The 23,476-nt window shown below is 41.4% G+C and overlaps 1 protein-coding gene across 1 annotated transcript in view; it reads left to right on the top strand.

Moving 5' to 3' along the window:
- Positions 1-23,041, top strand: part of SGPL1 (sphingosine-1-phosphate lyase 1) — a 67,071-nt gene extending 44,030 nt beyond the window's left edge. Inside the window, exons 6-14 of the mRNA XM_073574894.1 lie at positions 18-146; positions 2,749-2,837; positions 8,992-9,100; positions 11,230-11,328; positions 12,214-12,360; positions 12,748-12,986; positions 14,683-14,829; positions 17,171-17,291; positions 19,112-23,041. Coding sequence (XP_073430995.1) covers positions 18-146; positions 2,749-2,837; positions 8,992-9,100; positions 11,230-11,328; positions 12,214-12,360; positions 12,748-12,986; positions 14,683-14,829; positions 17,171-17,291; positions 19,112-19,252 — 1,221 coding nt within the window. The 3' untranslated portion in view covers positions 19,253-23,041. The remainder of the gene's footprint in view (positions 1-17; positions 147-2,748; positions 2,838-8,991; positions 9,101-11,229; positions 11,329-12,213; positions 12,361-12,747; positions 12,987-14,682; positions 14,830-17,170; positions 17,292-19,111) is intronic.
- The last annotated feature ends 435 nt before the right edge of the window (positions 23,042-23,476 follow it).

Genomic DNA, 23,476 nt, shown 5'->3' on the forward strand with positions numbered 1-23,476 from the left:
GAAACTTTTCCCTATAGGTGTATGGAGAATTTGCCTGGAGCAATCCTCTACATCCTGATGTTTTCCCTGGTGTACGTAAGATGGAAGCAGAAATAGTCAGAATGGCGTGTAACCTTTTCAGTGGTGGCCCTGAGACCTGTGGAGCGGTAAGTAAAATAGTTTGTATTTTCTCTTGAATATGCACTCAGGTCAGGAGAACCAATGGACAGTCCAAGGATTGCATTGCAATCCATGCACAAATTATCCGGCTGTCTGATTGCGCCCTTTAGGCCGGGGTCACACTTGTGTGTGTAATGTGAGAAACTCGCCCATCGATACCCGGCACTCGGGACAGGGGTGTGCGGCTACATGTATTTCTATGCAACGGCACACTCCGGTCCCGAGTGCCGGGAGCAGTGCCGAGTATTGATGCGAGTGACTCACGCGAGTTTCTTGCATTACACATGCAAGTGTGACCCTGGCCTTAAGGAGGCAATCATCAGAATATGACCCATTGCTTGTTTTAAATCACTTTTTTTTGTTCCTTGTATTACAATAATTTTTTTAATCCCATTATTTTGTAAAAATAAAAATCAGCAGTCTTGCAATTTTCACAGTGCCCATCAGGGCATCTTCAGACTCCTTGCTTCCTGTCCTTTTAGGATGTGTCTTCACCAGATCATTTATTAGCAGAGGCAGGTAGCACCTGTATCCATAGTGGATAACAGGAGCCACCATTCACAATAGGTGAATCGGCAATGGCGTCACCGTCCCCACCTATGCACTTAGAAGTAATCAACCGGAAGTGACAGAACAGCCGCAGCTCACCCTTCCTGTTGATTAATTTTCTGTCCAAAGCTAGGGACCGTGACGCCAGCGCTGACTGGGCCCTGGGCTCACATGACATAACCACGGGTGAGCCCCGGGAACTGGAGTGCCGACACCTCTGGGACAGCGCCAGCATGGGAGGCGAGCATAACTATTTTTATTTTAACCGGAGGAAAAATTCAGAGTGAGAAGGGGTTGTCCTTGTAGTCAGCAACCACATTAATAAAAATTGTAAAGCAGTGCCTAAATTAAAGAAAAAAAATACACATTTAGCAACAAAACATGATTTAAACAATAGGTAATTTTTTGATGAGCGCTTCCCTCTAATATGGTGTATTTCTGGGACTCGATTAAGCCCTAAACCAGAGGTCTCAAACATGCTGCCCCTGAGGCAGTCATCTGTTGCCCACGGTGCACCACATGTCTCACCCCCTGAGGCAGGTAGAAGGGGAAGGCAGGGCACGCAATCAGGAGCGTGCGATGGCTGCTCTGTGTGCACTGCACAGGACCTGGGATGAGGTCACAGGAGAGGGAGGAGTTAGGGGTCACATGATCAGGGGCCTCAGTGTATGCAGGATGCTGCTGTTCTGGTTGTCATGGTGCTGGATGCGGGTAAGTTTGTGTGGGGTCAGGAGGGGTTTACAGGGTGGATGTAGCAGAGCCGCGTGTGTATGAGGTGTTCTGAGTGGAGGTGTGTGTGTGTGTGTGTGTGTGTGTGTGTTTTGGCATGGGGGGGGCCATTTGAAAGTTCGCACCAGGGCCCATAACTTTGTAGATACGCCACTGCTCACGCTAGAAGAGAGGAGGAGTGCGCCGCTCCGTAGTGGCTGTGGCCCTGCTTGATGACATCCCTCTGGCGCTGTGTAATGACAGCGCGCAGAGAGCGGAGGCATGATTTTCCCCCCATTGCTGGATTTTGCAGGTGGCTGTGCGTGTACAATGAGATGATAGCGCCATCTCACATGCAGAGCCAACACTATCATCCGCTGAGGTAAGCTGTACATCGCAGCTGACAACCTATTTGAACGGCCGATCGCGGCCGTTTAACCCCTTAGATACTGCCATCAATTGTGACTGTATTAAGTTTGAAAGGAATGCGGCCCGCCAGCTTAAATTTTTTATGTGCGGCCCATTTACTCTGCCGAGTTTGAGACCCCTGCCCTAAACCATGGGACGATGAAGCTTGGTAGCAGGCCAGACAACCCCTGCAAATCAAGATCTTCCAACCTGAAACTCCAGAATCCATTAAATTCCATCTGCATCTCGTGTTTCATGTGTCTTATGTCTGAAGACAATCAAAAAAGGCTAAAGAGAAAAATTTAGGAGGAAAACGAGAGCAAAATCTAGGTGAACAAACTCAAACCGTTGCACTGGCAATGAAGGATGGTTTTCCGGTGTTCAGCCTGTTTGCTCATCTGCAGAGGTCATGGCTGTCGTCTTGTTTTGTACTGATCTGAGGACACTTGGCAGTCAGACACAGCTGTGCTTTGTGACGTTACACACTGTATGTCGTCTACTGTGCATTGAGCAACACACACTCAGCCGTTAGGAAATCCATCACTGGGTATTGCCACAACTTTTGCTATGTTTGCACATTTTCACATGTGATTTTTCAGGCGATGGGTCCTACTTTTCTCTGAGGCCATTAGAACTTATTTATTTTCTTTTGTTGTTTTTTTTTTTAGCATGTTATGTCTTCCTTGTAAGGAATGTCTGCTATCACTGCTCCCAGCAGGACTGTCAACCCGACACCTACATATTGAGGAATTCCTGAGATAAAACCTCATGACTAGCCATGAACATCAGTGGATGAAACTGATTATTGCTGCTTTTATTCCCTGTCTCTCTCCCTTCACAGCATCATTAGATGCCGAAATCTCATTGAGCTCGCCTCAGTGGAGCAACAGTAACTCATAGATGTTGTCTATTCTACTTGTGCAGGTGACATCTGGAGGAACTGAAAGTATCTTGATGGCCTGCAAAGCCTACAGAGATCTGGCATATGAAAAGGGAATAAAGTACCCAGAGATGTAAGTAACAGTCTTCTCCAAGAAATCCCAGCGTAATACGGACTTCAGAAGTCACATGTATTTTTGTGAAAAGAAAAAAAAATTCCATGATTTTTGTTAGAGAATATTTCATTTGAGCAATATGTTACCATTTACATGCAGCTTATTCTGTCAGTAAGATCAACACGCCTAAACCACATATGTGAGCATGCAGGTTTTTAAAGTGTAAATCCATATTTCTTCCATCTGTTGCTGCATTCCCAAATAATTGGTGCTATCATTCATATGCAAATGATGGGTTAAAGGGGTTATCTACTACAAGGACAACCCCTTGAACATAATGTTTGGCCCGGATAAAATAAAAAAGCCTATACTCTGCTCTTGTGCTGATACCGCTCTGTCGGTGTCAGCTCTTGCGATCCCATGGTTTTGGGACTGCGAGCGCTGACATCACTGGAACAGCACCAGCAAGGGAGGTGAGTATAGACTTTATTTTATTGGGGCCAAACATCTTGTTCAAGAAAGGGTACTCCTAATAGTGGACAACCCCTTTAAATGCACACCCTTATACTAATATTTTATTGACGTACTCTTAGAATACATGACAGCATTCAGTCTTTTTGAGTAGTACTTTGAGCATGGCACATCTAGAATTGGCAATCTTTGGTCACCCTTCCTTGCAGTAGCTCCCCAATTTTGTCACATTGTGAGGGTACCTCTTGTGTACAGTGTCCTCTTCAGGTCTTCCACAGATTTTCAATTAAATTCAGATCTGCGCTCTGTCTTGGCTATTCCAAAACTTTGATTTTCTCCTGGCGAAGCCACAGTTTTGTTGATTTGGAGGCATGCACGAAAAGGTGAAATTCATTTTCGTCTTTAGCAGCAGCTGAAGGTTTTGTTCCCTCCACTCTGACTAAGACCCCAGTTTCAGCTGCTAAAAAACAGCCTCAAGGCATAATGCTGCCTCCACCATGCTTCACTGTGGTTAAAGTGCTCTTTTGGTGGGGCGCAGTGTTGATTTTGCTCCGAAAATACCTTTTGGAATTCTGGCTAAAAGTTTTAACCTTGGTCTCTTTAGACTATAACACCTGTTCCCACATGCTTTTGGCAGATTAGATGTAGGTTGTGGCAAAACCTAGTCAATGAAGAAAAGGCTTCCGTCTTGCCACCCATACCCCCTGAGACCAGACATATAAAGAATAGGGAAGATTGTTGTCACATGCAGGGCACAACCAGTACCTGCCATAAATTTCTGCAGTTTTTTTTAATGTAGCTGTAAGCCTCTTGGCAGCTTCTTGGACTATTTTTTTTTTTTTTTTTTTTCCTTGTCTTTTTCATCAGTTTCTTAGCGTTGCCCAGTTTTAGGCGATTCCATTGTTGTGTCAAATTTAAGACACTTTATGATGACCGTCTTCAATGTTCCATGGTCTATGTAATGCCTTGGAATTTTTTAGTTACCTTCTCATCTGATGAATTTAAAAAAATATGATCCCTATGTTATGTTGCAAGATGTTTACAAAATCATGACTTTATTGCTGAAAATCCTGCTAGAACAGCTAAACTTTTTATGTAAGGTTAATCAGAATCACTATATATGATGGCAGCCGTGTACCGACTATTATTTAACTTGAGCCTTTAGTTTAACGCCAAGTTCACACTGGGCATTTTTTCAAAAACGCAGGTATCATATTTTGCAGCGTTTTTGTGCTAAAACCTCATTCTTTGGAATAGGGCTTTTTTTTTCAATACTAAACTTTATCAGCATGCACAAGAGACAAATCAAGCATGCTGAAAAACACAAAAAAAAAACGCTGAAAAAAACACCTACTGTGAACGTGCCCTAAATGTGATTGGCTAATTCTGAACACAACCACATCTCCAATTTATACCAGGTATTTTTGCTTCTGGAACCATATTATTTTAGTTTCCTTATTTTTATTCCCTACCCCGCCCCCTCACATAAATTCAGTTTGTTTCTCAATTGATTTCTACAGATTATGGGTGACATTAAAGAATGTGTGTGTACATACAGTGGAAACCAGAAGTTTACATACACTATATGAAAAGCCACATCTGCCTGTGTTTCTCAATATCTGACACGAAATCAGACTAATCCTTTCCCGTTTTAGGTCAATTAGGATTACCATAATTATTAATATTTGCCAAATGCCAGAATAATGAGAGAGAGAATGTTTTAAGGCATTTTTATTACTTACTGCAAAGTCAAAAGTTTACATACATTTCATTGGTATTTGGTACCATTGCCCTTAAACTGAATGACTTGGGTCAAACGTTTGGGATATCCTTCCACAAGCTTCTCACAATAGTTGGTCAGATTTTAGGCCCATTCTTCCTGACAAAACTGGTGTAACTGATCCAGGTTTGTAGGTCGCCTTGCTTGCACCTGCATTTTCAGCTTTGCCCATAAATTTTCAATAGGATTGAGATCAGGGCTTTGTGATGGCCACTCCAAAACATTGACTTTGTTATTCTTAAGCAACTCTATTATTTTGGCAGTATGCTTCAGGTCGTTGTCCATTTGGAAGACCCATTTCTGCCCAAGCTTTAGCTTCCTAGCTGATGTCTTTAGATGTTGCTTCAGTATTGCCACATAATCTTCTTTTCTCATGATGCCATCTATTTTGTGAAGTGCACTAGTCCATCCTGCAGTAAAACAACCCCACAACATAATGCTGCCTCCCCCATGTTTCACAGTTGGGATGGTGTTTTTGGGCTTCCAAGGTTCTCCCTTTTTCCTCCAAATGTAATGATGGTCATTATACCCAAAAAGTTCAATGTTATTTTCATCAGTCCACAGGACATGTCTTCAAAAATATGTAACGTCTTTGTTCTTGTGAACATTAATCTGGCTTTTTTTTGTTTCTTTTGGAGTAATGGTTTCTCCCTGGCAGAGTGTCTTTTCAGCTCATGTAGATACACTACTCATTTCACTGTGGATATTGACAGTCTTACCAGCTTCCGCCATCATCTTCACAAGGTCTTTTGCTTTTGTCCTTGGGTTGATGCGCACATGTCGGACCTAAGCAAGTTCATCTCTGAGACACAGAACCCATCTCCTTCCTGAGTGGTATGAAGGCTGGACCATCTTGTTTGTACTTGCATGTAATTGATTGTACGGATGAAAGAGGCACCTTCAGTTATCTTGAACTTGTACCCAAGGATGAACCAGACTTGAGCAAGTCCACAATTCTCTTCCTGATATCTTGGCTGATTTCTTGACTTTTTTTTTTTCCATGATGCTACACAGAGAAAGTGTTTCAGGTGTGCATTAAAAATACATCCACAGGTGTCTATAACTCAAATGTTCCCAAAAATACCATTAGAAGCTTCCAAACACATGGCATAATCATATGGGCAGTCCAGAATTGTTTAAAAGCATACTAATCTTAGTGTATGTAAACATTTTACTTTGCAGTATGTAATAAAAATGCTTTAAATCTCTCTCTCTCATTATTCTGGCATTTAGCAAATAATAATTATGGTAATCCTAATTGACCTAAAACGGGAATGGGTTTATTCTGATTTCATGTCTGATATTGAGAAAATCATGCATATGTGTCTTTTTATATAGTGTATGTAAACGTCTGGTTTCAACTGTATATTTAATGTATGTACACAGTGGATATCCACACCCCTGTTAAAATGGCAAGATAGATAGCGATTGTGTGGGATGTATATTGGTGCCACCTGGTGTTCAAAGTAGCGGCTTGACAGTACAGATGTTTATGTTGTGTAGAAGGGGAATATACTGATTCTGCCTGAGAAAAAAGAAAACTGTATTTTTATAAACTAAAAAAAATTGAAAATTAATTACTGATTGCTGCTTACATTTAAAATCCATTCCCTGGCCGATTTGATAACTTCTGTTAAAGACCTACCTTTCAACTATTTATGCTGAGAAGGTGGACTAGACCTAACGGTAATGACATCCTGAATGTTTCAGTGTAACTTATATTGATGTAACACTCTTCTTGTGAGCATAGGAGTCCAGTGAGTGACATGCCACCTTCCTGGTAGGAGCCTTCATACATAGATGTCGTTTTCTGAGTAGGACCGCCCCCTGGACTCTTAATTGGAGAGAGAGCAGCAATTTATGAGATTCAGTATTGCAAGTTATAATGAATCTTTTCCTACAAAACGTTATATCAATCTATTCAGCTCCTGCTCCTATGTAACGTGCCGCCTGTAGATCATACCCATATTCAGCATAACCGGTTCCCTTAAAGGGAATCTGTCAGCAGGTTTTTGCTATGTAATCTGCATACTGCATTCTGTAGGGGTTAAAAACACAGATTTCATTAAGTTCCGTGGCTTTGTTTTCTTAGAATGATTGTTTTAGCACCAGGAGTTTATCATTGCTAGGACACAGCAGCATGTGCCTCCTGTTCCTACTCGACCCCGCCCCCTGATAAGCAGCTCACTGTCTATAGACATTGTACATCCAGAGCCTGGTGTGGGCGGAGTTCGCTTTCTCAGCTCTGCTGCAATGCTTAAATCTAAACTGTCAAAACCGCTGCACCCAGTACCCTAAGGCTACTTTCACACATCAGGTTTTCGGCGTCAGGCGCGATCCGGCGTCGTGCCGGAATGCCGGATCCGGCAAATGTTTTGTAAAACCTGATGTGCCGGATCCGGTTTTCTGCCGGATCCGTCTTGTTCTTGACAGACAAAACCGGATCCGTCTCATCCGGTTCATCCGTTTTTCTATCCGTTTTTCGACGGATTACGCCGGATCCGGTTTTTAAAATTGACCCTTGTGGCCTTCCGAACGGGATTGGCTACTGGAAAACTATATATAGCATGTTCCTACAGCCCTTCTTTGACAGGTTGTAGTGGGCAGAGCTACTGAGCATGCTCAGACCAAAAAAACCGGATCCGGCTTTCGCCGGATCAGGCGCATTGCTGCGCTCATAGGCTTTCATTGTGTGAAAAAGCCGGCCGCGCCGGATCCGGCGTGTCCGGCTTTTTCGCCGGAGACAAAAAACATTACAGTAGCCGTTTTTTCCAGACGCCGGATCGCGACACATTGCCGGATCCGGGGAAAACCGGATGAAACGCATGGCCATCCGGCGCGATCCGGCGCAAATGCAAGTCAATGGGGGGGAAACCGGATCCGGCATTGCATTTCGCCGGATCCGGTTTCTGTCAAAAGCGCCGGATCGCGCCTGACGGCGAAAACCTGATATGTGAAAGAGGCTAGGCCTCTTTCACACATCAGGTTTTCGCCGTCAGGCGCGATCCGGCTTTTTTTTGTAAAACCGGATCCGGCAAAATGCAATGCCGGATCCAGTTTTTCCCCATTGACTTGCATTAGCGCCGGATCGTGCCGGATGGCATTGCGTTTCATCCGTTTTTTGCCGGATCCGGCAACTTGTCTCATTCCGGCGTCTGGAAAAAACGGCTACTGTAATGTTTTTTTGTCTCCGGCGAAAAAGCCGGAAGCGCCGGATCCGGCGCTTCCAGCTTTTTGCTACAATGAAAGTCTATGGGCGCCGGAATGCGCTGGATCCAGAAAAAGACGGATCCAGCCACCGGATCCGGTTTTTTTAAGTCTGCGCATGCTCAGATCCAATTGGCCAGCCCCCAGGAACAGATATAACCTGCTAGACGGATCCAGCAAAAAAACGGATCCGTTTCTACAGTTCTCCAAAATTTATGCCGGATCCGTTTTTTCTAAAAATAGCCGGATCCTGCCTGACGGCAAAAAACTGATGTGTGAAAGTAGCCTAAGTGATACATCGTTGGATTTAGCTTCTCTTTACCTACATCAGGTTGCTCTCAGATGAGGTAGAAAATCCTGCTGATAGACTCCCTTTACAACAACTTATAAATACTTTTGAACTGCAGTTACTCCCACAGTTAGTCACAGGTAGAGATGAGTGAATATGTTCAGAAAAAATCGCCAAACATAAATTTATCATGAATATGGCACATTTGGATTTGCTGATCATTTTCCGAACAAGTTCGCTCATCTCTAGTTACAGGTCATGATGCGGCTTTTATTCTATTTGTGTGGAAGAAAGCAAACATTTTATTTTTTCTTTTTTTGTGGGTTTTTTTATTGTCATCCATTTCTTACTTCTCGTGATTTTTATGTCTGAAATGTGTATGTCTGGGCATAGGTATGTAACGCTACAGGGCTGTTCTGTTGTAGAATTGCTCCCGTGAGTGTGCATGCAGCATTTGATAAAGCGGCAAATTATTTTGGAATGAAGATGGTACACATTCCCCTGGATAAGAAAACCCTGAGAGTGGATGTGAAGGTATTACATTTATTATAACTTATTTTGTGTCCATAGTAGAGTTGAGCGAATATCTTTGGTTCCCCGCTTATTCAGCAAGCTATAGCGCTTGCCGAATAGGCTATAGCAGGAACCCAGCTTCCAGGATCGCTCCGACTGATCAGATGATCGACGCCGCAGCTGCATGTGTTGTGGCTGTGTCACAGCACATGCATGGAGAGCCTGTGTGTTGGGCTCTCCATGCATGTGCTGTGACAGTGACACAGCTGCGACACATGCAGCTACGGCGGCGATCAGCTGATCAGCCGGCGCGCTCCAGGAAGCCGGGTTCCCTGCTGTAGCTTATACGGCAAGATCTATAGCTAGACGAATAAGCGGGGAACCGAAGATATTCACTCAACTCTAGTCCATAGCTCCCTGTATACAGACTAGCCCTGCAGCACCGTATTGCTAAAATATCAAATATGTTTGTTGTACGTTGGGAGATGGGTAGAATGGAGAATGCCTATAAGGTTAGACTACACCAGGTTAGTATTTGGCAGCAACCATGCAGACACAGTATTGTATAGGTCATGTAAACTCTAGAAAATTTGTAACGTCTTTCTAACAGACGACTGTAAGCAGACGCTGTTGCTTGCTGGGCTTTGATCAGTACCGCCGTATATTTACAGTGGGTATTGTACCGGCAGAGCGGTCCCTCACCGTGCCTCCATAACCTGAATCCAGCTGCTTGGGTCCAGGAGATATCATCAGGAACTGATTGGTCCAGGCATTGATCACGTGCCCATTACGGCACGATCAAATTCCGGATTCCATCTCTCTTCAGAAATTTTGCAGCGTATCACATTACCAACCAGAGAGTTTAAATTCAAGTCCTGAACGTTTAAAGAAAAAATATATACAAACTTTCAAGTTAAAAAAAACTTGCCATTTTCTAGTGAATGTGAGACAAAAAAGCAAAACAAATCTACATTATGTACTTTTTCTGTAATGTTACATAATGGATTTTATGTGCACTGAACCCTGAAACACTTGGGTTCAAATGGCAAATGCACCACTTTATAAATGCCTTGTGGAGTGTAGTTTCCAAATTGGGGTCACGTCTCAAGGTTTCTTTTTCTATTTCGCCTCCTAGTGTTTGCAGTGATTGGCCTATAGTGGTCAGTCAGTAAATTTAGCCTCTGTTGCTCTTTCACGCCTTTGCTATGTGTTATGTCCAGGCAAAACAATTCGAGCCATCTACAGGGCGTCTCTAAAAATCAGAAAACCCAGTGTAATAATTAGAGCGGACTAGTCAGGGGCATAAGCTGTGCACAGTAGAACAGGCACTAGAATTATTTGTGAAAAATTGCAGTTTTCACTTTGTAAAATGTAATGGTCGCCACACGTCTAGATTAATTTTTTTTTTTTTTTTTTTTTTTTTTTCTGGTGAAGTTTCAAAATTTGTGTCATTAGTGAGGGGTTTGCTGTTGTGGCAGCTCATAAGCTCATATACTCTTGAAAGAAGACATGGTGTCTACAATATTTTTTTTTTTTTTTCTTTTTTTTTTTTTTTTTTTACAATAGATTTGTATTAAATAATTATACAACAAACTGGGTACATTGTAGTAACCATATTCCGAACGTATAATTAGGAGGGATACAAAGGGAGGGACTAACATAACGGACAGGAGGGTATAAAGGGTGAAGCTGAGGGGAAGTATCTGGAGGTGGGAGGACAATAGTCTCAATTCAGTAGCAAGAATTAGGAGTCTGAGGAGTCAGGAGCATGTGGACAAAGTGATGGTGTGGCTGGCATATTCCGCCCAGGGAAGGCAAATTTACGGAAGTGTGGCTGATAGTTGTTTTTTTTTTTTTTTTGTTAGGCTTAGATTTAGCGGAAGTCAGGAGACGCCTTTCTTGGTATATGATTAACAAAAAAAAAAAAACCCACACAGGCTTAGATTTAGCGGAAGTCAGGAGACGCCTTTCTTGGTATATGATTGTGTGGGTTTTTTTTTGTTTGTTTTTTTTTTGGGGGGGGGGGACGGGACTGTTGAGGACTGATTCCATTTCTATCTTCTACCAACGCTTCATGACGTGGTGTCTGGATTGTATGTGCTCCATTTATTAGATGATGCACCTCTGTAGTGTTTCCGTTTGTATTCTAGGCTATGAGAAGAGCGATCTCTAAGAACACCGCAATGCTGGTGTGTTCAGCTCCTCAGTTTCCACATGGCATTATTGACCCCATAGAAGAAGTAGCTAAGGTAAGTACTTCTTATCGAAGGCTAAATGATCTTTGTGAAACTTTGACTCCCAAAGCTCAGCGTGATTAAAACTTTGCATATAAAATGAAGCTAAATAAACTATTGGATTGTTGAATGCCTTTGAATGTTACCATATGTACCATGTACTAAGGCTGGAGTTACATCCTGGAGCTGCAATCACAATTCTGCAGGCTTATCAGCATTTTTCAATTATGTAGTCATTAAAGGGAACCTGTCATCTGATACCGGCAACTCAAACCGTGGTCGCCAAGCATCAGCCACTGGATGTACGATCACAGCCATGTATGTTTGTCTCTGAAATGCCGCAGTTCCATACTCTAATAGCTATTTGGGACTGAGCCGTGCTATTGACTGGTTGTACAGGTGGGTCCTCGGTGGCTTCTCACTGCCCACTGATAAGTGTATGTGCACATATACTTATCAGTCATTGACATTGGCCAGGGAGAAGCGGCTGGGGACCTGCCTGTACGACTTTAGCTTACAGCTTTTTGCCTTGGATACTGACCACCATTTTCAGACAGCACAACACCTGCAGTACTTACAAAGTCTTCTGTGTCTATCTTGTAAGCACTGTTTTGAACCTGGCCAGTATTGCTGGAGTGCGCTATTAACCCCTAATACCGGCCACCTTCTGCATAGTATGTACAAGCTAAACTGCAGGAGTGGTCTTGTCTGAGCTCTAAAAAGTGTTTTTCTCAATAAAAGCTGCAAACTTTAAGTATTACATTGCGAAAGTGCTTGTTTTCATTAACAGTAGCCGAAAAAAAAATCCATCTATGAAGAGAGGAATAATTAAACATGTTAAAATGAACTCTGAATGTGTTTTTTGCCCTTTTAATGATGGTGTTTTGTTTGTTTTCTTAGCTGGCAGTAAAGTACAGCATCCCATTTCACGTGGATGCCTGTTTAGGTGGATTCCTCATTGTGTTCATGAAAAAAGCCGGTTACCCTCTAAAGCCATTTGACTTTAGGGTTAAAGGAGTGACCAGCATCTCAGCCGATACTCATAAGGTAGGGTAACCAAACAGAAGTGTGGATCATATTCTACCCAGGCAGACCATTTATCCTATCATGTGTAAGAATTTTTTTTTAATATGTTAAAGCAGCTTAAGTCTTCTCGATTTGTTGGGGGGTCACAGTCCTGAGATCTCCAGTGATTGCTCAATCTATAGTTCAGAAGTGCTCAGCTAATACGTTAGGATGGGCACCGTGGTGTATAACTAAATGTAGGATCCGTGGGTCCACACACTGCTGTGCACACCTCTTCCTTTAGCTGAGGGCTTGAACACTGGGGTGTCAGTAGGGTTCCCATGACCAATAAATAAGGTATAACGTCAAGTTTAATTACACTGCAGTGATATTGATTTTTTTATTTTTTTCCTTCTGCCTTCTTTCCAGTATGGCTACGCTCCTAAAGGGTCTTCGGTGATACTGTATAGCCACAAGGACTATAGGCAGTACCAGTTCTTTGTCACTTCTGACTGGCCAGGCGGATTGTATGCGTCTCCTTCTATAGCCGGCTCGCGACCTGGTGGCATTGTAGCTGGTTGCTGGGCTACAATGATGCACATGGGAGAAGATGGATATATCGAAGCCACCAAGAGTATCATTTCAAACGCACGATTCATCATAAAAGAGTAAGTGAGCCTATGTAAATGCATTCTACTCATTTCTATCACATAACTGTATATACATTATAATATAATTTTCTCTTTACCATGTGTACACTCCTGAGTAAAGTCTTAAGAGAAACTGGGTCTGAGCAGAAAAAGTAAATTAATGTGCATGCAAAATGTAATTGCATATGAACACATGACCTTTACACAGAGAAAAACAAAAACAAAACACAAAACAAATATCCTGGAATAAAAAAGTAAAAAAAATATATTGCAAAAATTGCATGAAGGTAGTAATAATAGTAATAATAAGGGTATTTAGTTAACATAATTTTGATCAAAATAATGTAGAAGCCATCCCGCCACGTCACGGCAACCCTTGTGGGACAGTCCTAACTCTTGTATTTAAAACCTTTCCACTTGTCAAGTGACGTAAATGTGAACAAGGACAGAGGGACTGAACCACCAGTAATAGTATAGGCCAGACAGGATGGATTTTCCAACTCAGAAACAGGGCGGTCACACCCTTATATGCACAGGATACTTTTTTATTCCAGGATATTTGTTTTGTGTTTTGCTTTTGGTTTTCTCTGAGTAAAGTCTTAGGCTATGTTCTTATTGTATGTAGGATGTTCCTTGGGGCTATACACCGGTGGTGCTCTCCTATGTGTGTGTACCTCTGATGTACGTCCCTGTGTATATATGGCAGCTAGTCACCACAAGGCAAAGACAAAAAATAAGTGTTGTGTGTGTGTATGTATATGGGCCTCTTCATCTTTTTTGAGCCTTGATTTAAAGCATATCTTTGGAAAAGCTACCGATGTACACCTGCAGTTTACCCAGTGTATAGTCATACTGTGATACGTGTTGCCTTTAGTTGCCCATGATATGTTTTCTGACAGTATATTGTATTGCACTATTCCATCCCACAAAAGAAGTTATACTTGTGTACCAGCCTGGCTGCAGACAAAAGGACATTCCTGAGACCGCTCTTGGGTGAAGCTTTTTTCAAAGTAATGCTGCAGCATAATTGAGACTGGCTGTTAGTGATTTGTAAAGAATTCTGACATATTACAGTAAATGTGTATATTCCCTATGAAATGAAGCCGTAACTTTTTATTAGAACTCTGACGATATTTCTCTATTATTCTTACTAGAATCTGTAACAATCTTGCATCTGGATGCGATCATTCTTGTTGGTGTCATCTCACAATCTTATGTTGTCAATGATCAGTGTTGTGTTTTGGGACATGCCCCATTGACAAGGGCAATAGTAACACCCAGCTTTCAGTTTATTCATTCATTTTCAGGCAGAGTAACAAAGGAATGAATTATTGCATAATAGATTAATATCTGCCTGTTTCATAATTTTGAGGACCCCATTTGTCCTCACCAAATCCCCAAATCCATTTGCTGAAATGCAGCCCCAAACTTGCAAAAAACCTCCCCCATGCTTAACTGTTCATTGTAGACATTCATTATTGTATCACTTTCCATCCCTTGTGGAACACACTGTTTTCTGATATAGCCCAATATTTTATATTTTGACTCCTCAGTCAAGAGAACCTACTGCCATTGTTCTTAATCCAAGTATTTGTGCTTAACTGAGTGCCATTGGTTGCTGCCAGTTTTGAGCTGATGGTGTCTGAGAATTCTGGCTTATTATATAATGATTGTCAGACATTGATTTTATTTATTTATTTTTTTTAAATTGAAGGTTGCAAAAAATGAAAGAAATTTTTATTTTTGGAAATCCTGAAGTATCAGTGATCGCATTTGGTTCGAAGGTTTTTGATATCTATCGATTGTCCAACTCTTTGACAGCAAAAGGTTGGAATCTGAATACGCTCCAATTTCCACCCAGGTAAGTGATTTACAGTGCAAAAACACATAACACCTGAAAAAAGAAATAAACGGCTCAGACTATATAAAACCTGTTGCACCACATGACAAAGAAACTACAATAAAGGAGAAATAGGCAACCAGGAAAGTTAATTGTAAAAAAAAAAACAAAAAACTTTAAACTTTCATTGCAAATTTTAAAACGTCACTCCAGCGTTCTCTATTTCAGCTATGGTGTAGTATCACGAATATAAGTTTCCAGCCCCTAGTAATATACTCACCAGCTGCCATCTTCAGCTGTTTACAGATCTTGTCCCAATCCGCCATCTTCTGATCACCACTTCTGAGTGGAAGTCAGTCGCAACATTTACGAACTGTGTGTAAGTATCAGAGCCATGTTCTGGCCTCATTCTGGCTCTGATAAGGACTTACATTGAGAAGTGACCTCCGAGTCGCCTAGCAAATGCTTGAGCAATCTCGCAGGTCACAAACTGCTGGAGATCGATCGGAGCGGCGCCATTAACAGATGAAGATGGTGGTTGGTGAATTTAATACTGGGGGCAGGGAACTTGGATATGTGACCCCACTACAGCTGGGGGAAGAAAAAAAAAAAGCTTGCGTGGTGTTGTAAAAGATATACCGTATTTTCCGGCATATAAGACAACTTTTTAACCCCTGAAAATCTTCTCAAAAGTCGGGAGTCGTCTTATTCGTTGTGTGTGGAGCTCTGCCGTCGCCGCATATGGTACAGGAAACGGTCCCGATGACGAGGTGCCTCACCGGGAAGGTGCAAGTGACTCAAGCCCGCCCTTGTATCCTATTACCTAATTCTTTCACCCGTCTGACCTGCCCTTCTCTGCCGCTCAAGTGTCCGGAGGATGGAAGTGAAGCTGCTCCTTCTCTCACCCATCTGGCCCGCCCTTCTCTTCCTTTCAAATCTCGCGGGGATGGAAGTGAAGCGGCGCAGGCGCGCATGTGCTACTTCACTTCCATCCCCATGAGATTTGAAAGGCAGGGAAGGGCGGGCTGGACGGGTGAAAGAAGGAGGTAATAGGATACAAGGGCGGGCTTGATTCGCTTACACCAACCCGGTGAGGCACCTCTTCATCGGGACACCTCCCTGCACCATATGTGGCGACCGCAGAGCTCCGCACACGCCGTATAAGAATACATCCGGCGTATAGGATGACCCCCGACTTATACGGCAAGTATATCCCAAATTCTATATTTTAAATGGAAAAGTTGGATGGCGTCTTATATGCCCAGTTGTCTTATATGCCGGAAAATACGGTGTGTGTGTGTATGTGTATGTATATATATATATATATATATATATATATATATATATATATATATATATATATATATATATATATTATTATATTTTTTTTTTTTTTTTTTACATGACCAAGACATTGATTCCAAAATCAACTGAAAATACTAAGAGATGTAGGTCTTTCAATATATTCTGGATGACCACAAAATATATTGTGCACACATATAGCACACCTGTTACTATATAGAAATCATGCATGATCACTTAATTAGAACATAGACCATGTCCCATGCCAAACAATGTAAGGAGTGTTAGTAAATCCTTAAAAAAAAAAAAAAACCTTTAGCAAAAAGTAAAACTTGGCACTGCTAATAAACACACAGGGGATGATGACGCATTGGGACTTTTCTCTTCCATGTTTCATCATTTACTATGGCAGCTTTTCCTATATCCTTTTTTATTTTTTTGGGGGGGGTGGGAAGATTTGCACAATAGACTTGTGCCAATTTTTAATGCAATGCCACTAGAAAGCCTGTAGATCACTAGCATCCAATATTACCTGTCGGCCTTGTTCACATGGATTCCTCCAGAATCTTTGATATCAAGTACTGTAGATGGAGGGATATTCAAAGTTTTTGCATTTTCACATTGAGGAACATTTCATTGAAATCATTCCACAATTTTTAGACGCCGTTGATCAGATTGGTGAATCTCTGACGTGCTTTGCTTTTGAGAGACTCTGCCTTTCTAACGTGTTTGTTTTTTTGTTTTTTTTTTTTTTTTATTGTTTTGGTTTTTTTTATACATTGTCACGACCTAGTTGAAATTTGACTTTTTTTTTTTTTTTTACGATCTTCTACTTTTTCAGTTTTTTGTTAACACTGTCACAGCTTTTTTGAGATGTTTCTGCCATCAGTTTCTAAATTGGTTAATTACAGCACCCCACTTTTTTGAAATTAGATGGTTCCAGCTGCATCCCCATTTTATACCTTATATGAATTTGTTAGTAGCTGATGGGATTTAGGGATATGATTTGTAATGATGGCATGATGATTGCTTCACCAACCTTCTTGTTTCTTACCCTTAGTATCCATATATGTCTGACATTGCGGCACACACAACCTGGAGTAGCGCAGCTTTTTGTGAAGGACGTTCAAGAATCTTTGTCGGTGATAATGGAAGATCCAGGAGCCAAAACCACTGGAGTGGTAACTTGATTTTATTTCTGCATTTTTATACAGTTGTGGCAAAAAGTATTGACACCCCTGCAATTCTGTCAGATAATACTCAGTTTCTTCCTGAAAATGATTGCAAACACAAATTCTTTGGTATTATCTTCATTTAATTTGTCTTAAATGAAAAAACACAAAGAATTGTCCTAAAGCCAAACTGGATATAATTCCACACCAAACATAAAAAAAAGAGTGTGGACAAAAGTATTGGCACTGTTCGAAAAATCATGTGATGCTTCTCTAATTTGTGTAATTAACAGCACCTGTAACTTGCCTGTGGCACCTAACAGGTGTTGGCAATAACTAAATCACACTTGCAGCCAGTTGTCATGGATTAAAGTTGACTCAACCTCTGTCCTGTGTCTTTGTGTGCACCACATTGAGCATGGAGAAAAGAAAGAAGACCAAAGAACTGTCTGAGGACTTGAGAAACCAAATTGTGAGGAAGCATGAGCAATCTCAAGGCTACAAGTCCATCTCCAAAGACCTGAATGTTCCTGTGTCTACCGTGCGCAGTGTCATCAAGAAGTTTAAAGCCCATGGCACTGTGGCTAACCTCCCTAGATGTGGACGGAAAAGAAAAATTGACAAGAGATTTCAACGCAAGATTGTGCGGATGTTGGATAAAGAACCTCGACTAACATCCATACAAGTTCAAGCTGCCCTGCAGTCCGAGGGTACAACAGTGTCAACCCGTACTATCCGTTGGTGTCTGAATGAAAAGGGACTGTATGGTAGGAGACCCAGGAAGACCCCACTTCTTACCCCGAAACATAAAAAAGCCAGGCTGCAGTTTGCCAAAACTTACCTGAAAAAGCCTAAAACGTTTTGGAAGAATGTTCTCTGTTCAGATGAGACAAAAGTAGAGATTTTTGGGCAAAGGCATCAACATAGAGTTTACAGGAGAAAAAAAGAGGCATTCAAAGAAAAGAACACGGTCCCTACAGTCAAACATGGTGGAGGTTCCCTGATGTTTTGGGGTTGCTTTGCTGCCTCTGGCACTGGACTGCTTGACCGTGTGCATGGCATTATGAAGACTGAAGACTACCAACAAATTTTGCAGCATAATGTAGGGCCCAGTGTGAGAAAGCTGGGTCTCCCTCAGAGGTCATCGGTCTTCCAGCAGGACAATGACCCAAAACACACTTCAAAAAGCACTAGAAAATGGTTTGAGAGAAAGCACTGGAGACTTCTAAGGTGGCCAGCAATGAGTCCAGACCTGAATCCCATAGAACACCTGTGGAGAGATCTAAAAATGGCAGTTTGGAGAAGGCACCCTTCTAATATCAGGGACCTGGAGCAGTTTTTGCCAAAGAAGAATGGTCTAAAATTGCAGCAGAGCATTGTAAGAAACTCATTGATGGTTACCGGAAGCGGTTGGTCGCAGTTATTTTGGCTAAAGGTTGTGCAACCAAGTATTAGGCTGAGGGTGCCAATACTTTTGTCTGGCCCATTTTTGGAGTTTTGTGTGAAATGATCAATGTTTTGCTTTTTGCTTCATTCTCTTTTGTGTTTTTTCATTTAAGACAAATTAAATGAAGATAATACCAAAGAATTTGTGTTTGCAGTCATTTTCAGGAAGAAACTGAGTCTTATCTGACAGAATTGCAGGGGTGTCAATACTTTTGACCACAACTGTATTGTATGAAGCATTTTTGGAGAATTTCTTTTGTGATTCGTTAAATTTCTACAAGCAGCCGTGTAACTGGGTGGCTGGTCAGATCAGACATAGCTTGTTTATTATTGAAGCAAAATAATATCTGAAAATGCTAATTTTCACTTTTTTTTCTTTTAAGGGTGCAGTATATGGGATGGCACAGACGATTCCTGATAGATCCCTGGTTGCTGAAATTTCCAAAGGTTACCTGGACTGTTTGTATCTCACAGAATTGCCACCTAGTGCCAAACAGATAAATGGCTCACATGGCCAGCACTAGGCATAACTCCTTCCCTTTAGGCGGTACTATTCCGAATGGTTCCACAGGGCAGCAGAATCTCACAGAGGCTGCTTTTTTTTATTACTTTTTAGGGGAATTGTCTGTTTTGATACCTTTATGCCCAATGAGAAAGGTACTTATTGCCTAGAAAGATTTTTTTTTTTTTCATTTCCTACAGAATTAAAAATGTAATTTTTGTGCCTCGTAAGATCTGAGAATTGTCAATAGAAATATGATGTCCTCTAATCTGTTTACCCATGTGTCCCTGTCTGTGTGCTGAAATCATTGAAATGTGACACAACGTGATGTGTGAACTCCATAATACACAGAAAATGTAACGTAGAACTTCAAGACAAGAACATGAGTTCCTGTTAGAAAAGTAACTGGAAAGTCCAGTTTTATGTACCTATGATGTTTGCTCAGGGGTCACAATGGTCGGAACCATTGTTGACCACACACTGATGGCATATCCTAGGATTGTACTGCCAATGTCTATCCTGAGCTGAGCGGCATCAGCGCTGGGATAGAGCAGAGGGGAACCAATACCTGACAAGTACCATGACCTTTCATAATGGTAATTCCAAGTAGAATTTTTGTAAATCTAACCAAAATTGCGCTACGTCAGGGTCAGGCTTGTTTTTTTTTTTTAATCAAGCTTGTTCTGCAGCGGTTAATATTGATTGTGTTCGCTTCCTTTCAACGAGTATGCTCACAAAATTTGTTCCGAACATGTCCCTTAGGATATGGTATATAAATGCACAGATGTCCATTATTAACGTTCCATTATTGGCCATGTTTAGTCGTTTCAGGTCTGAGTTCAATGACCTTGACCAAAAACGCTTTAAACTTTACTTGTACAATGTTATTGGCTGCATGAGATGAGGCGAGTTTACACAAGCCAACAATTGTTCATCGGATGATTGGACCATAAAACATCCTCCTTTTCTGAAGCATGTTTTGCAGCTTGCATGATGGGGATGGAATGGTCGTACTATTCTGTTTCCATCAGAATTTATCAGCCTATGTAAACGGGTCCGTAAACGTGCGTCAGTTGACTTGTATGTTGTCCGCCTGCACTTAAAATCGTCCCATCTCTAAAATAACCATTACTGATGGGCAGAGGTAGCGGCCACACCGGGACCTGTGGGGGCTACAACGTCCCTTTGCCAGATAAAGACACCATTATAAATGGCACATGGTAACTAGGGATTGACGGCAATGATGGAGCTTCTGCATTGGGGCTCAGGATCGTCCGTTTCTGACTACTGAATAGTAGCTTAAAAAGAAAGGTAAATGGCCTCAGCCCTCTGCAAAATCCTGTCCTTTCCTTGACAGATTGGTCTTTCCCACTGTTGTGGCGCATATGGATATATTATCTGTCAGGAAGAATGCAGTGTATTGGGCATATATGTTTAACAAGGGGAGTGCAGACAAAACCCTTCATCTTTTTGTAGCATTATCCTCAAATGCCCCCAAATTTCTCATTTAAGGCCACACATTGTAAATCAGAGGAGTGACATAGGGAAATCCAGCTGAGATCCACGATCTGCACAGCACAACCACTATCTTTTAAGGTTTATAAAGGGAACTTGTCCATAACTGTAGGGTTACCTTTTATATAAAGGGCATCTTAAGGGCAGTCTACCTGTGTTACACCATAGGCCATGCAATAAGGAAGCCATCGCGGGGCAATAGACAAGTGCACTTAGTAGGGTCTTTTTTCTTGTTATTTTTTATATTACTAGTCAATAGTATGTGTGAAGTTGCCTTTTGAATTACTGTATTCTGAGATGCTATTTTAACATTTTTCTAAATTTGTCCCTGCGTCTGTAATCTCTATGGAGAATGAATGGAAATGAGAGAATAGCTACTCTACAGTTAACGTGTGCAGTGTGGGTCATTTCTTCTAATGGTAAAACTTGATTTTTTTTTTTTTATTGTTGGATGTAAAGGGAACTTGCCATGATGAAAATGGTACCTGATCTGCAGGCCACACATTGTAGACCTGAAGCAACTGATGAGATTGTCTCCACAATAACATATAGCAATGTCATTATAACTTGTATTTCAGTTGGTTAAATCGCTGTTTGTAGGAGTCCAGTAGGCGGCCCTACTCATTGACCGTCTTCCCTATATGACTGTGCATGCTGAGTCGGCTGTCAGTTCCTTGTGGAACCGCCCACTGTGACAGGTTCCCTTTTTAACTTTAGGATATGTTCACACACTGCATAAATGCTGCTGAATTTCTTTTTGGATTAGATTTACAATCGGAAAATCCGCAACAGCAAAGCAAAATAAAATGTTTAGGAATTTAATTCCAACGCTTTTCCATGGGAAATGCTTCATTGTAGGGTGCTGGGTTGTACAAGGCTTGGCTGGAGACATGTCTGGTGTTATCAGAGGAGGAGAGTATAGCTTTTTTTTATTTTGCCCTACTCACAATGTCATATCAGACAAATTTACTACTGTTTTAGATTAAATTGTTCCAGAAATTTTCCAATCGTGCCCGCTATGTGAACATTCCCTTAGGCCCATGCTGTTGTCTACCAAACAGGTTGCTCCCCATCTTATTTGATGTCATTCGAAATTTCACAATATGTTCATTTATGCTCAACTGTAACCTTTCTACTCCAGGTACCCCTCTATCGCTTTTTGTAGGACTCCTTGGTAGTAAATGGAAAGCAAAACGTTATGGCTCCAGGCAAGCACAAACTCATGGGACAGATGCACAAAGACGCCATGAACACTAGGCCTGGCATTGTTCACTGGCTATATGTACCCTAACGGGTATACACCCTATTGTACGATCTAAACTGCACTGCAATGGACGCCATTCTTGCTATTAGGTCCCTTATCAAACTGCAAAAAAGCGATTTTCGAAAGCATGTTTTCTTGGGTAGGTGAACAATATGGGTGTGCGACGGAGTGGAATTTATTAACAATTTTATTTGAAAGGGAGAAATCCACTTCCAAAGCCCATGTAAACCTGAAAAAGGGTATTTTTAGTAGTAATAAAAATCTGGATTTTTTTTTTTTTTTTTTTTTTTAATTCTTTTTAATATAATAAACCTCCAAGTGAACATCCTGTACTGCTAATGGCCGAGGTGTTGGGGTCTATGCACACTTTGCAGATCCGCAGCGGATTTGGTACCATTTTACCCTATGTAAAAAAATAAATAAATAAATAAAAAAAAACGCTGTGCACATGCTGCGGATTTGAATCCGCAGCATGTCAATTCTTTGTGCGGATCCGCAGCGTTTTGACACCTGCTCCATTATAGGAATCCGCATGTGTCAAAATGCAGGGGAAATCCACACAAAATCTGCACTAAATCCGCAGGTAAAACGCAGGTCATTTTACCTGCAGATTTAGCAAAACCTGCGCGGAAAAATCCGCACTGGAATACGCAATGTGTGCACATACCCTTACTTGTCTGTATCTTGGCTTTTGGGGTCAGACGACGTTTTCCATGGAGTATTGATAACACTGAATCATACTTTGCCATTTCTAATGTTATTACTAACTGCAACTTCAGAATATGCCGTTTTGCTTGTTTTTTTCAGCAGTTTTGTTCTTTGTTAAACTGATGACAGGTAGAACAGATGAAGTATTAACAGGGTTTTTCTCACGTATACGGTCATTTAAAATGCCATAGATTTTTCTGTCGTAAATTAATGTGTAGAAATTAGCTGAGCTGAATGTCAAGTGCCTTTTTATCACCTTGTAGGTGGTTGAGTAATTTTACTGTAACACGATAATGTAATAAAACTCTTAAATTTATTACTAAACATTTGTCATCGTTCATGAAATCCCAAAGCTTCAAAATTGAACAACACAAGTATCACGTTTGATCACACCATCCTACGCATATCAGCACAAATGTTCAGACAAACATACTGAGCGTTTGTATTGGATGCTTTTTTTTTTTTTTTTTCCTCCTTCAAAGCAAATCTACAAACAAGAACTTTATTCCATACAGATATTAGGCTAAAAATCAACTGTGCTAATGACTGATCCGCCATGTGGCACAAGCGTACTCGGACATACATGGCTATGCTCGGCAGCATTTCATCTCTATAAAGGTGTATGTATGTGTGTATCACCAACCAATCACGAAGCATCTTTCATTTTACCAGAGCTGTTCAAAAGAAGCTGAGCTGTGATTGGTTGCTATGAGCAACTGTTTTCCCACTTGACAACACCTCAGCAGACACTGACATGGT

Source organism: Dendrobates tinctorius, unplaced genomic scaffold, assembly GCF_039654945.1.
Source record: "Dendrobates tinctorius isolate UK_male_01 unplaced genomic scaffold, ASM3965494v1 ptg000040l, whole genome shotgun sequence".
Taxonomy (NCBI): Eukaryota; Metazoa; Chordata; class Amphibia; order Anura; family Dendrobatidae; genus Dendrobates; species Dendrobates tinctorius.